Source organism: Pteropus vampyrus, unplaced genomic scaffold, assembly GCF_000151845.1.
Source record: "Pteropus vampyrus isolate Shadow unplaced genomic scaffold, Pvam_2.0 Scaffold19, whole genome shotgun sequence".
Classification (NCBI taxonomy): Eukaryota; Metazoa; Chordata; class Mammalia; order Chiroptera; family Pteropodidae; genus Pteropus; species Pteropus vampyrus.
Window position 1 is genome coordinate 748,865 of NW_011888800.1, and position 15,331 is coordinate 764,195.

Genomic DNA, 15,331 nt, shown 5'->3' on the forward strand with positions numbered 1-15,331 from the left:
GAACTAAGTTTTGAAGGGAAGACAGAATTCTGATGGGTTCTGGAAAAGTAGGGAGTGAGAAGCTGAGGGATCAAGGAGCAGGGTGCATTCAGAAAAATGGGGAGTGGGGAGGGCACCCCACTCCTGCCCTTTTCGCTCCTAAGATTGTGTTCTTCTCCACCTTGCTGACCTCAAATGTGATCATACTTTAGATGAGCGGCAAAGCTTTCTGTGGCAGGGATAGAGCTGGCAAATGAAAACTCAGAGAGGAAGAAGAGGTATAATAATTGCCACTACTGTAAATACTCTATTCTAAGCATGTGATCGCCGTGGGGCTCAGTACAGAAAGGGGTTTCTCAAACCCATGAGATATACAAACTTTTTTTTTTAAATGTCATGACCCTGAAGACCACCTTCATGGCCCCTCAAACTCCAGTTTTAGAAACATGAACTTATCATCAGAAAATGCCTTCTAATTGTGAATCCTTCACTGCAAAGTTTTGTATTTAGATAACCATAAAAACAAGAACATAAAATGAAACATATTCTCACAAAACATGTGGACCTGAAGAACATGTTCATCAGAGACTTCAGCTTGAGAAACCTGGAAGGAATATTAACCTGGGAGTTGGGAGACCTAGTCTGTCATTAATTAGCCCCACGGCCTCTGGCAAGTTGCTTTACATCTCTGAGCCCGTGTTCCAGCCTTGTTTCTGCCTCTGTCAAGTAGAAATAATAATAATGCCACTTCATGGCATCACGATGAGAACTAAAAATAATGCACGTGAACACTGAGGACAGTACCTAGCATTTGTCCAATGGAAAATAAATGTTAGCTATCATCATCCTCATTATTACCGTTGCTGTCACTGGAGGATTTGGGAGGTGACTTGCAGCTCTAAATTATCTGCATATACTTTAGTCACTGTCTTCATGGAAAACGATGTGAATAGGTCAGAGACACCTAAAACACTAGAGATGGAGAGAACAGAGCAGCCTGAATAGGAAACCACCACCTTGGCATCTTCCAGGCAAAGACAGTGTTGCAATGGAAGTCTGGCCTGCACTCAGCACACCCTTTGCACAGCTATCACAAATACCCCGCTGACGATCTGAGACTGGGCTTTTCTTTGAATTCATGGCAAGTCAGCCTTCATCCAAAAATCTATCAAAAGACGAAAAGGGACGTCCTTGAAGAGACGTTGTGTACCGAGCCCACACTGCCTGGCACTTCGACAACAATGCCAGAATTTCTCAAACAGTGTCTTGGTTCCTGAAGATTAAAGACCTCTGCTAGTGCACTTGGGTGACATGTCAGGCCAGGTATTGATTCCTAGCAAAGTACTTCAGCTTATTAGGCCTCAGTTTTCTCAACTGTGGCATAGGCAGAATAGTAATCAACTTGCTGTCACGTGTCATCCATTAAATTCTTTGTGGCTTTTGGCTAAAAGATGCCGTAACAAAGCTGGTTATTTATTAAGTGCACTGCACGGCGTAATCATAAAGAAGTCCTAGGACAATGACACAGGAGCAGCTTTCTCCCTGACATCTGCACGTAGCTCATGGTTCAGACCACGTGTTACTCAGGCACTTATCAATTATTCTCATTACACTTTGCAGATGGGAAGAAACATGTTGGAACATCCAGAAGCTGGACCAAAGCTGGAGCCTCATGCCTGCTTTTGATTTACTACCTTTGGGAAAGCAATTACAGACCCTACATATTTCTTTCTATTCTTTGCCAAGTAATTTCACAGATGCTAAGGACCATGGCTTTTTGGCTTTTTCGAATGACACATATCATGTGAGCAATGCTGCAGAGGCTCGTTCTCCTGGACCCTCCAAGACGTGTCTTAAATGATGGCAAGCAGAGAGGGCCAGTGATCAGGCTGAGTTCTCCTCACTCTTCAGGAGCCCAGATGCTGTCCCTCATGTCCAATCACGCCATCTGCTCTTGAAATGCACTCCCCCTCAGCCTTAGAGTGTCTGCCTAATTAGTCAGTGCAGCGACCTTCCCGTATGAGGGGCAGATGTTAAAGGGTCAGGATAAAACATATTTTAATAGATTTTCTCCAAAGAGCAATGTGTCTTTAGAAATATAATTCTGTAAAAATAGAGATGTTAGAGCTTTAAGACACCACAAAAAATTGATATAACATTCCACCTTAGTAAGTGAAGTATCTCCATTTTACAGATGAAATGACTGAGGCCCAAAGTCACACAGCTATTTTCCGTCAAAGGGAGAGACCCACAGTTCCAGTCCTCTTGCTGGCTCAATGTAGATTCATTTACTTCACTTGGTTTGACTAATTTCATTTAATAACATGACTTTCCACACTATTTTTATCTGATATTTGTATATCTTCTTTCTACACTATTTTCTTCTGATTCTTATACAGCTTGGTACTAGCTGTTTCATTACTAAGCTTGTGGGCCTTAGGATGGGAGCGAGCCCCTCAGCTGGCCTGTATGGACTCTAGCCAAGTGTATCACACAGTCAGCTGTGTGTTGTGGGCTACTGATAATAAGCAAGATTTCAGAAGCTGGTGGGAATGAAAGGAGACTGTCCAAGATCTAGAATGACCACCTGGCTTGTAGTGTGCTCCTAGGCAAGGAAGCATGTTTAAAAACCTCGGTTTCCCAAGGTTTTTTTTTTTTTTTTTTTTTAAATCAAAGCCATCTCAAAAACACACAATGGTTACTAAGCAGCAGGAAGAGAAAAGAAAAGGCAGGTAAAGTCAATCACCGTTTAGGTTCTTTTCATACCTACCTTGTGATTCCGTCCATGCTTATCCAACAGGGAGATGATGGACCTGATGTGGCCCTCTGCTATCAGATTTAAGGCTTCTGGGCTTTCAATCAGGATGCAGTGCAAAACTTCCAAGATACCTACACAGATGCCACAGAAATCATTTGGACATTAAGTAACCTGCCAAACTGACCATAATTTAAAAAGTCGAGAATGAAAAGACCATTCTGGAGGGCCAGAATATCACTTCTCCGAATCTATTAAATATTTCCAGCCAGAAGAAAGATGCAGTCATCTCTGGTAAAGTTCAGGAGCCTTGTGGGCCAACCAGTCTGTAATCAGAGGTGAGTTTTATTTAGCACGAACCCCATTCCCCACGTCCTGGACAAAAACACAGTACTTCTGTGTCGAAATACAATAAGTGGCTGTAAAATGGAATTCTTAATTGAATCAAACCAGGCAATACTTTCAAACAGAAAAGCAGATACCCAGTTTACTATCCCTTCTAAAGGTCATTCAGGTAGTTTCAACAATATTTGGAATGTTCCTCAAATAAGAGTATATCTAGGAATCATTCCAGAATTTATTTTTATTTTAGATGTCCTGGAGTCTCAAATTGTAAGCTCACTAAATAAAAACTATTCAGCTTTTCCCCCCTTTCCAGGCACACTGCATGGTTTTCTGTATCAAGTGAAGGCTTAAGAAAACCAAACTGCTGGCTCTGCAGCCTGGTATCCATAAGGGAAACACGTGATGAAAATGCAAGGAAAATAGTTGGCCAACACGTTCATTGGTTTTATTGAGATAATTCCTCTTAATTCTGTTTTTTCAAGGTTTTCATAAATTTCCCTGAAATGCAGTCTGGCTCATGGGAGGCGGTGCTGTAGAAAACAGGACTAGGAAGGCATACGTATAGGTAGAAGATCCTGGGGGAGGGGCTTGCCCCTTGGTCTGTTTTGTCCAAGCTCCTACCAACCTCCAGACAATGAAAAAAACATCAAAACCTTTCAGCTTCCCAGAGCGGGGCCCACACCTGTCATGTTCACTCCGAAGGAAGCCAACCGCTGAGCCTCATAGCGTGGTCACTTGGTCACTTATCAACCATGACTACTGTCTTGGCTCTAACTCTCTGTGAGTCATGAAGGGCTCTAGATATGATGTCAAGGGTGACTCAGGGGGTGGGAGGATCATCATCTCCTCTTATTCCACAGTCGTCCTTCGGTCCTGCTTTTAAGCCAAACTCTTAGGAGGACCACATCCAGAGAGGGTTATGAAACCCAGTGAAAGTCCAAGTAGCAGTCAGAAGGAGACCAGGACCCTGAACAGACACAATGAAAGGACCCAGAGGATGAAGATGAAAGCATGGAGTGAAAAATGAAACAGAAAAGGAGAGACCGTTGAAGCCTAGTTAGAGCTGTTAAATGAAGTTATAGAGTTGTCAGGAAGCTTTAGCGCTTTTTGTTGCTGTGGAAGTAATTATTTGAAGATTATTTGCAATCAAGGGAGAAAAGAATTGTTCAAAGATTCAACATTGTTGAAGTCCATCTTCTCCAGTGGTTTCCTGTCGATTCTTACCTGAGGAAGATTCCAGTCTGTCCAATTTGCTGATTAGCCAATCAAGGTTATTGGAGAATTGAGCACAATTGTTTCTGTTTCCACGAATGAGGGCGGCTGCAAATAAGGAAACATTTGATCATGAAGGTCTAAGGACGCCATGATAGGCATAAGAACTTAGGAAGCTATTAGACATACTTCACCTACTTGGCAACTAAAAGGAAATGAATGACAACTCTTCCCCTCCCGAGCCCTTTGATACAATCCTGCTTCTCTGTTTAGAAGACTAGAAATCTAGCATTCACTCCAATATTGCCAGAGAATTTGCTATGTACCAGGCACCTGTCTAGTTGCTGGGAATAGAGCAGTGGGAACTCAGCAGCACAGACCCTGCATTCATGAAGGAGGTGAAAGAGACAATAAACACACAAATTAATAAAATTACTTCAAACAGTGATAAGCCACAAAATAACATCTGCTTGGTTATTGGCTTAAGAACTTAATTCCTTGCAATGTTTTCTTAAACCTAACTGGAAATCTGTTATTTTTTAAATGTCAAAGGAAGGCAGCCAAATGAACACAGCTGGAAAGGTTGGTTAAACTAATAGGTAGGTAAGTAATAAACAAACATGAAATTCTCAAATACCTCAAATACATCAGTGTATGACAGGGTTTCCCAAAGTGTGGTCCCTTGGACCAGAATGTCACTGTCACCTGACAATTTGTTAGAAATGCAAATTCTCTGGCCTTATGCCAGATCTACTGAATCAGAAACTCTGGAGATGGGGCCAGGCATCTGTGTTTTAACCAGTCCTCCAGCTAATTCTGATGCCTGCTCAGGTTTGAGAACCACTGGTAGAAGGTATTGCTAAGGGAAAGAGGGAATATGCTGTCATTAGATTTTCACCAATCTAGACCAAGAAATAACCTTCCCTCCGCAGGCCAGTGTGATAAATGCAGTTTTGGAACAAGTCCATGAATAATGGTAGGTCCCAATTACCTTGCTTTTCATGTAGATTTTCAAAGACCGCGGTTTCACAGATGCTTGTAAGGCATTTGTGTAAGAAAAGGGCTGTCTCAAGACCTCTGATTTGTACCACCCTAGTTAGTGGAAGGCAGAAATTGGACTGAGCTCCTAGCCTGCTTTCAGGTCGGCTTAAGCTTAGGGAGTCAGTCTGCCTGGGCTCAAGCCATAGTTCGACCACTTGCAACATATGTGACCTTGAGCATTTCTGAGCATCAGTTTCTTCACCAATAAAAAGGGGATAAGAGCAGTGTTACTCTGAGGATCAAAAAGAGATATTCTACAATTTGGTACACAGAGCTCAGTAAATGTTAGCTATTATTTTTATAATAATTGCTACCGAATTTCAGCTGTATCATTACAAAATATGGGGGTTTCCAAGAGACTTTACAAGGTCACACAATACCATGGCAGTCCAATCTAACTCTTGACATTGAGAATGGGTCCCGATAACCTGACGAACTTTTAATGAATGTCTTCTAATGGGCCGTATACTTCAGAGTGAAGCCCTAAAATGCTGCTTCGTCACCACTTCTGAGCAATTACTGTTGGCCACTTTCTTGTAGAGGCCAGTACTGTCACCCATTGCCTTCCTCTCACGGCATGGCAGTCCGGGCCCAGATGGTGGCATTGGGTGCAGCAGGCACCAGAAGACACTCAGTGATGTGAGAAGACAGGCGAGGTGCTAGGACATCATTACCAGCTTTTTTCCCCAACATAATGAAATAACAGGTCAAAGCAGCAGTAATCATGACTGAGCAATAGGTGGACTGTGAAAGAGGACAGAGAATTTGAGAGACATCATCCTTAAAGAGCAGGTGTCAGAAGTCTAGAACTGGAGGGCACCGTAAACACATTCTAGCTTAGTTCCTTCATGTTAAAGATGAGGAATTGAGGTTTGGAGAGAGTTAAGTGACAGCCAAGGCTTTCACAGGTAGTTTTGGCAAAACTCCTCTCTATCTGCTTCCACATGCTGCTAACTACTTGCTTTAAGCTCGGAAAAGTACAATATGCTATTAGTTGACAGAATGAAAGGCTGGGTTAGAATCAAAAAGTTTCCAAGGAATGAGGCTAGATAATAATCTTGGTTTGTCACATTGAAATCCCATAGAAAAATCAAAAAGTTTCCAAGGAATGAGGCTAGATAATAATCTTGGTTTGTCACATTGAAATCCCATAGAAAAATCAAAAAGTTTCCAAGGAATGAGGCTAGATAATAATCTTGGTTTGTCACATTGAAATCCCATAGAAATCACCTTGGGAAATCTTTCTGCGGAGAGGGCCGTGTGGGTACTTACCCAACAATTTGTATAGAAGGTTCAGAATTTCTTTCCAGGCCATGCCACTCTCTTCTCTTGCAATTCCAGCAAAGTGTGCTACGCTATTGTAGATATTTAAGCGATCAATGCAATTTAACACAAGGGCCAACATTCCCTGTGAAGACAAGTTGAGGAAAAAGTAAAAATTCCTATTTGTGAAAGTGGATCTCTTTTGTTCCCTTTCCTCCCATATTATTCACCTGTTAAGGCTGATAATGCTAATATGAAAATAGACTCTCATGGTGCCAGCGTGGGTTTTGTTTTTTTCCTCCTAAAAACAAAATATGCGTTTTTATGCCTCAGAGACCTAAATAGCTTCCATTTTGGGAGTGAGTCAGCAGTCTCCTCTGACAGGTTTGTCCCCATGTGTTTAACCCAAACCAAGGACATACTGAGGAAGAGGGAGCGGAAATGAGTCTTACAAATGCCTGCTCTGTGCCGTGTGTGAAATGCCTGTGACTCACCCAGAAACAACCCTGAATATAGTACCTATTTTTCTCTTAAATCTCAAATAAGCTCAAGAAATTCCATTTAGATACACAAGACAGCCATGCTTGCTTCCTCCCATTCCCAACAAAAGAAGGTGGGATTTAGAGACAATAAGACCAAAAGATTATTTTTTAACCACTGTTTCATCTAAATGACAATACTATGCCACCCAGTAAAAACATCTGTGTCTAGCTATTAAGGAGATGTATTTCCAGTAGTTCACAACACATATTGTCCCCAGAGCCAGTCTGCTTAGATCAGAACACTGAGCAAGGATGGGTCTACATCTCATGCCACTAACTTTAGAAATGCCCAAGGGACGGGCCCTGTCACCAGTAACGAGGGGCTACAGAAGTACCACCATAGCCTGATAGTGCCAAATCATGTTCAAGTTCAGAGGTGTGTGACGTGTCTAAGGTCACACACAGTCAAGGATGGAGTCAGAACTAAAGTCTCTTGAGCCCCAAGTTAATGAGTCTCTCACATCCCTAGTGTCTCAGAGGGTCAAGTTCTACCTAAGACCTAGCATCATCTGCAATTTTCAAACCAGCTCCTCAGTCATTTCTGACTTGGTGGAACCTGGGCATTTGTATTTCTCAAACAGGTTTCCCAGGTAATTCTGACATCTTCTGAAACCTGGGAACCACAGCCCATGTGGTTGTCTAGCAGCTGAGATTTATTGAAAATGGGTTTTGGATACACATATGACACTGAAACTTTAAAATGTAATCTGGTTTGAACGTCCAACATATATTGCTACCATGTACACTGCTCGTGTAACTAGCGGCAGCTGACAGAGAAGGTCAGCCTGCTTTTCTTCCCAGTCTCTTCTCTTTCTAGTGCTCTCTTTCATAAACACATGCATGCATGGAGACAAAGCTAATTGCAGTCACAGGGGTATTTTTGCTCTGGACACAAAGAGAATCTCGGTTTTTAATATTTTGGACTTACTTCTTCCTTGAAAAGATTCTGTCTGTTTTTGAGCGAGCGGAGCTTGTTCTGCTTGTCTTCATGCTGCATCTCCTCCTCTGGGGGCTGGAAGTAGGCGATCAAGTCCTGTAAAGTCTGCAGGACTTCTTCTATTGGCAAGGTGATGGGGGCAGCTGTGCGACTGTTCCCACTGAAAAACACAAGATGAACACGGCTCGGGCACTGGGCCTCCAGCAAGGACCCTGACGAACATTCAGCAGGTCCCGGTTCCCGCACTGGGCACAATGCACTGCTGCCTAGGGTAGTCTCTGTATGAATGACCGCAAATTGATGTCTGCCAACTAACAGAGCAACAGAAGAGAATGTTCTGTTTCGATTTTAAAGCCATTTCATAAAAAAAAGGAAATGATCCCTGGCTGTTTGCCACACTTTGTCCCTTTCAAATAAAAACATTAAAAAAATAAACTTACTAATGCATAGTTCTTTTACACTGTTACACATTCTTCTTGGAATAAGTTAAACAGGGCTTGGAGGGTTTCCATCACTAAGTCTCTCCCTCTATCTATATCTTTGTCATCTGTCTCTCTCCCTGTGTCTTTTTGATACCTCTGCTGTGTGTTTTTCTCTCAAAGTTTCTATGGGTGTGCATGTACACACCTGCTGTCCCCTCCCCATTTGTTGATGCCTCTTTCACTCTCTGTATCTGTCTCTTTCTCCTCTGACTTCCTCTGTGTGCCCTATCTCCTCCTTCCTCTTTCTCAGCATCCTTCTATCTCTTTGCATCCTTCCTCTCTGCCTCGATGACTCTCTCCCTGGTGCCCTCATCACCTTTCCCGCTATTGTGTTCCTACTTATCTTGAATGTGTCTCTGTCATAATTTTCCAAAAAGTATCATAATTAATCCTGTCAACACAGGGAGACCAAAAACCTCAATAGATGGCCAAATGAGCACTCATTTTCCCATCCCCTTGAGGGTAAAAGCTAAGAAGGGAAGGGGGAAATAGACTCAGCCCTGTGGAACTGAATCACTGGCCCCGGGACTGAGAATTGTTTGAATGTGTAAATCATGCCAGGGATTCTCCTTTGTATTTACAGTGTATCTGGTTATATATTAATCTGGACACATGCTAAGAAAAGACTGTTACCTAGGCCTAAAGCAAAGGCTGAAAAAGCCCTGAAAAACTCGGGTTATGAGGTGACAATAATTCCAAATTTGTGTAAAGATATACCGAGTGCATACCACAAGGGCAGAACACGAGTGGACTGTACAGGCAGGGAGGTCCTTACATACACGGTGTGTACTCTGGCTGATAGTAGGTGCTCAGGAAGTGTTTACTGGTGATTATTTGAGATTATTGGACACAAAGATAGAGAAGAAACTGCCATGAGGACAGGAATTGAAGGTCTGGGACTACAAAACCCAATCAGAAATGACTTCTGAATTCTAGATTCAGTGAAGAGATGAATACATTTTTCTCAATATTTCTGGTCCAGTTGCAGACTTTCTCTCTCCCGACCCCTCTCTCCCTCACGTGCTAGCCCACGCATGCTCTCTCCCTCCCTTCCTCCTACTCTCTCTTTGTGTTTACTAGAAACATTGATGCCAGTTAAGCACACAGTGTTTCTTCATGTAATAAGAAAAGATGAAAAAGAGATTTGTTGGCATTTTTTTAGCTTGAAAGGGCAACTACAAAGGGGGATGGGAAACCCAGGTTATAGTCATAGACATTAATTTTATGATATTTAATGTGCCTCTAAGCCTCTTGTCCTTCAATTTTACACCTGGAAAACAAGAGGTATACTCTATAATTACCAGGGTCCTTCCAAGTCTAATTTTTTGTTATGTGGGTTTTCATTGCTGGATCACCTCATTTTGCCCCTCGGAAAAAAACATCAATATAATAGTCCTCCACTGGACTGAGGCAGATCCCTCCCTTCTTTCAAAACAGAACACATACCCCATGCCTGGCACTGGGGACAGTGGTGAAAATAGACATGATCTCTGAATGGTTTCACTGTAGTCACTTTCTACTCTAGAACCTTTGGGAGGAGACCCAGATGGACAGAGACAAGATGGTATCTCGATTCAGAACTAACAACTGCAATTAGCACCTATCTAATCCCAACCTTTTTTCCACTTCCTATAGCTACTGCCACACTACATTCTCACTCTTTGCCAAGGATTTCTTTTGTTAAATTCAAGTAAGATCTCTGAATATTTACTATGCCATTACCACAAAACAATTATTTAAATATCATTTCCCTCCTAAGGTTAAACTCAGAGGTCAGTTGTACAGTATCTTCTCTTCAGCAGGATTTCTGAGGCTCCTTCATCTCTCACATTGTTCATCTGTCCTCTTGGACAGCACCCAACAACTCTACAGAGGATGATGAGACAGCATATGCACACTTTAACCTTTCTTCTTCTTTGTTCTTTCTTTCTCCTTCCCTATTCATTTAACTTTAATTTGCTCTCCCAGAGGTCCACTCCCACCTTCTGGTTTCTACTTGTACACAGCATGCACTGTTCATTTCTCAAAAGAGATGAGAGGGGAGGATGTATACCCAAATTATATTTTTATCTTTCACTTTCCAGATTTTGCAAAATTCAAGTTCTATGGCTTCTGCCTCATTGGTTTATTTTTCATTAATCCTCCTTCTAAAACATTCCGTGACTGGGAGAATCAAGAATTTCCCCCATTGAAGGGAGAACTTTCACAATAGCTGAGTGAGTTCAGCAAATCTCTACAACAAAATAATGAATTGGATTGGATCAAATCATCAAAAATAACTTTGTAGGACTCTGTAAATTGACCAAAGGCATACAATATACTGAGAAGTAGTTCTTAAAAAAATATGAACCTTGGTAAGAACAGTGGGAGTTTATGGTGTTTCAGCCTGAAGCCGTTCCCATGCCTTCCTCCAGCTTCATAGCAAAGAATTTTTAATGGGGTAGGGCAGACCACATGCAAGGCTGCACGCATGCTAAGGAAGGGTTGGAGAGGGTACTACCTATCTATTCATCTCTAGAAAAAAATCAGGCCTTCCTTGTGCAAGCAGAAAGTAAAATCTTGGACAGGCTTAAAACTGCCTGAACTTTAACATGTTAGCCAACCCACATGGGTAGCAGGCTTGCCTTATAAGAAATACTAAGGGAAGTCTGCTACGCTGAAAGAAAATGATGCCAGACAGTAGCTATAATCAACATGAAGAAAAAAAGAGCACTGATAATGGTAATTATGCAGGTAAATATAATAGACAGTATAAACATATATATTTTGTTCTTGTAACTCTTAAAAAAACAAATGCATAAGACAATAATTATAAAACTGTACTGCTAGCCTATAACACGTGAAGATGTAATATACATGACAATATTGTCACAAAGGATCAGGGACAATATTGAAGCAAAGTTGCTTTATTTTACTTTTTAAATTCGTATTAATTTCTTTCAAGTTAAATACATATTGAGTTTCCTAAAGCAACCACTAGAATATAACTAAAGAAGAGTAGTTAGAAAAACCTCAACAAACGATACACTAGAAAGTAACACAACAAAAGGCACTAAGAAGGAACAAAAAAGATATGAGACATAAAAATCAAATACCAAAATGGCAGATATAAATCCAACCATTTGAATGAGTACATTACCTATAAATAGATTATATACAACAATAAAAGGAAAAGATTGTCAAACTACATTAAAAAAATCCAATGTATGCTAGCTACAAGACACACTTTGTAGATTCAAAGACACGAATAGGCTGAAAGTTAAAAAGACTGAAGAGATAATACCATCCAAATAGTAACCATAATCTGCATGAAAGACATTTGGAGTGGCTCTAGAAAACATTCTTTAAGACAGAAAATTTTTGTAGAGAAAAAAGGGAGACATTTACAATTATAAAATAATCAATTTATCGGGAAGATATATCTATTATAAATATATAAGCACCCAACAGAGCTCAAAATATGTGAGGCAAAAATGGACAGAATTAAGGGAGAAACAGACAATTCAACAAAAACAGATTTCAATACCCCAATTTCAATCGGTTAATGTAATAAACTGTGTTAATAAAGGACAAAACCACATGATCATCTCAACAGATAAAGAAAAAGAACTGGACATAATCTAACACTCATTCTGTAAAAAAACTCAACAAACCAGGAATACAAGAGAACTTCTTCAACCTGATAAAGGGTATACACCAAAACCACACAGCTAACATCATACTTAATGGTCAAAGATCGAATGTTTTGCCACTAAGATTAGGAACAAGACAAGGATGTCTTTTCTCTCCACTTTTACTCTACAGTGTAGTCGATGTTCTAGCCAGTGTAATCATAAAAAAAAGGAGGGAGGCATCTATATTGGAAAGGAAAAATAAAACTCTCTATTCACAGGTGACATGATCCTATAATGTAGAAAATTATCAAGAATCCGTGCCAGAAAAAATCCCACTAGAACTAATAAAAAAAATTTCAATTAAGTCACAGGACACATGATTGATATTTAAAAACCTCAATATCTATATACCAGTATTTATATATGCCAGTAGTGAACAACCTGAAATTTCAAAATCAATTCCATTTGTAGTGGCATCAAAAATAAATACTTAGAAATACAATTTTCAAAAGAATCCTAAGATTTATACACTGAAAACTATAATGTCTTGCTGAAAAGAATTCAAGAAAAATGAATAAATGGAGAGATAATCTGTTTATAGATTGGTAGATTCATTATTATGAAATGTTCTCCCAAAACTTATCTATAGATTAAATGCAGTATCTATCAAAATCCCAGAAGGATTTTTTTTTTTTTGCAAAAACTGACAAATTTACCCTAAAATTTATATGGAAAGGCAAAGGACCCAAAAGAACTAAATTAATTTTGAAAAGAAGTACAAAATTAGAGGCCTCACTCTACCTGATTTTAATATTTACTACTATAAAGCTACATTAATTAAGACAGTGCTGTTTTGGCATAATGACAAGTATATAGATCAATGGAATGGAATTGAGGGTCCAGAAATAAACCATTACATTTATGGTCACTTGACTTTTGACAAAGGTGCCAAGGCAATTTAATGGAGAAAGAACAAATTTTCAGCAAACTGTGCAGGGATAATCAGATATCAACATAATCCAATGAATTTAAATCCTTACCTCATACTGTAAACAAAAACTGATTCAAAATGGATTAAGACCTAAATATAAGAACTAAAATTATGCAATGTTCAGAAGAAATCAGGAGAAAATCTGGGTGATTTGAGGTTAGGCAAAGAATTCTTAGATATGATACCAAAAGCATGATCCACAAACAAAAATAATGTTAAATTAGACATCATCAAAATTAAAACTTTTCATGCCTCAAAAACACCATTAAGTAAATAAGAAGTCTACGGCCATGCCACTCTGAACAAGCCCGATCCTGTCTGATCTCGGAAGATAAGCAGGGTTGGACCTGGTTAGTACTTGGATGGAAGACCACCCAGGAAGACCAGGTGCTGTAGGAGTTAAAAAAAAAAAGGGGGGGGGGATTGTAAACTGACAAGGTCCTTGCAATCTGTGAGGTCAACCAAGGATTGCCTCACCATTAAAAAAAAGAAAAGAAAAGAAAAGAAGAAATGCCACAAACTAGGAGAAAATATTTGTAAATCATAAATCTATAAAAAACATAACCAGCAGATACAAAGAACTATTAAATCTCAATTTGAAGACAAACAATCCAACTACAAAATAGGCAAAGACTTGATTACATTTTACTAGAGAAGATACATGAATGGCTAATAAGCACATAGATAGTTAAAATCATAAGTCATTTTGGAAATGCAAATTAAAACCACAGTGATATACCACTTCATATTCATTAGAATAACTACAATCAAAAAAGTCAGACAATAACAATTATAGGCAACGATGTGGAGAAAATGGAACTTCAGATATTTCAAAGTAGAATAGAAAATGGTATATCTCCTTTGGAAAACCGGTTTCCAGTTTCTTAGAGTTAAACATCGTCAAGTGTCCACTGATGAATGAATACATAAACAAAATGTGGTATTTAGATACAATGTAATAGTGGTTACCAGAGACTGGAGGGGGTGGAGAATGGGGAGTTACTGTTTAAATGGTACAGAATTTCAGCTTGAGATAATGTAAAAGTTCTCAAGATGCAAAGTGGTGATGGTTGCACAATAATTTGAATGCACTTAATGCCACTGAAATGTACACTTAAAGATGGTTAAAATTGTAAATTTTACCGCAAAAATATTTGAAAGTTAAAAAAATTTACACATGACTATGCAATTCCACTCCTAGGTATTTCCTCAAGAGAAATAAAAACATACATCCCAAAACTTTTACACTAATTTCCATAGAAGCATTACTGAGCATAACTAAAAATAGAAACAACCCAACTGTTCCTCCATTGATGAATAAACAGAATGAATGTGAAGTGTGTGTCTGTATGTAGGTATCTCTCTCTCTCTCTCTCGATATCTATATGTATAAATCTCTTCTGTGTGTGTGTATGTATTACACACAATCATACATATATACATATGTACATTTATATGCATATATGTATATCTCTATCCATATCTGGTAGACATACATGAAGAATTCTCTTCAGGAATAAAAGGCAACAGAATACTATTATGAGCTATAACAGGGATGAACCTTAAAAGTGTAACATTAAGTAAAAAGACCCATTTCAAAAGACCATCTAGTGTGCGATTTATCAATTTAATGTAGTAAATAGAGACAAAAAGTAGATACCTAGTTGTCTAGGGATATCAACCAGTATAAAATGCAAGGGCATAAGAAATCATTTGGGGGTGATGGAAATGTTTAAAACTGAATTGTGTTAATGGTTGCACGGTTCTGTAAATTTATTAAAATTCACGGCTTTCTACACTCAAAAGGATGAATTTTATGATATGTAAATTATAACCCAATAAAGATGTTTAAAAATAATTTTCTCATTGTGAGGCATTGAACTCCCACTTACTTTTTTAAAATAACAGCTTTATTGAAATATAATTCACATATCATACAATCATTTAAAGGGTATGATTCAACGGTTTAATGGTTTTTAGTATATTTACAGAGTTGTGTAACCATCAACTCAATCAATTTTAGAACTTATTCATTAGCTCCCCCCAAAATCCCATAGCCATCAGCACTCACTCCCCTTTCCCTCTATGACTACCCTTATACAACACAAATCTACATTCTATCTCTACATATTTGCCTATTGTGGACATTTCATATAAATGAGATCATACA

The 15,331-nt window shown here is 39.2% G+C and overlaps 1 protein-coding gene and 1 pseudogene across 1 annotated transcript in view; one reads left to right on the top strand and one right to left on the bottom strand.

The window, feature by feature from the left end:
- The window catches only part of RYR3 (ryanodine receptor 3), a 346,270-nt gene that overhangs the window by 230,586 nt on the left and 100,353 nt on the right, over positions 1 to 15,331 (bottom strand). The window contains exons 13-16 of the mRNA XM_023527702.1: positions 8,066 to 8,234; positions 6,605 to 6,740; positions 4,304 to 4,399; positions 2,750 to 2,868 (exon numbers count right to left, since the gene is read on the bottom strand). Coding sequence (XP_023383470.1) covers positions 2,750 to 2,868; positions 4,304 to 4,399; positions 6,605 to 6,740; positions 8,066 to 8,234 — 520 coding nt within the window. The remainder of the gene's footprint in view (positions 1 to 2,749; positions 2,869 to 4,303; positions 4,400 to 6,604; positions 6,741 to 8,065; positions 8,235 to 15,331) is intronic.
- On the top strand, positions 13,442 to 13,560 carry LOC111736469 (annotated as a pseudogene).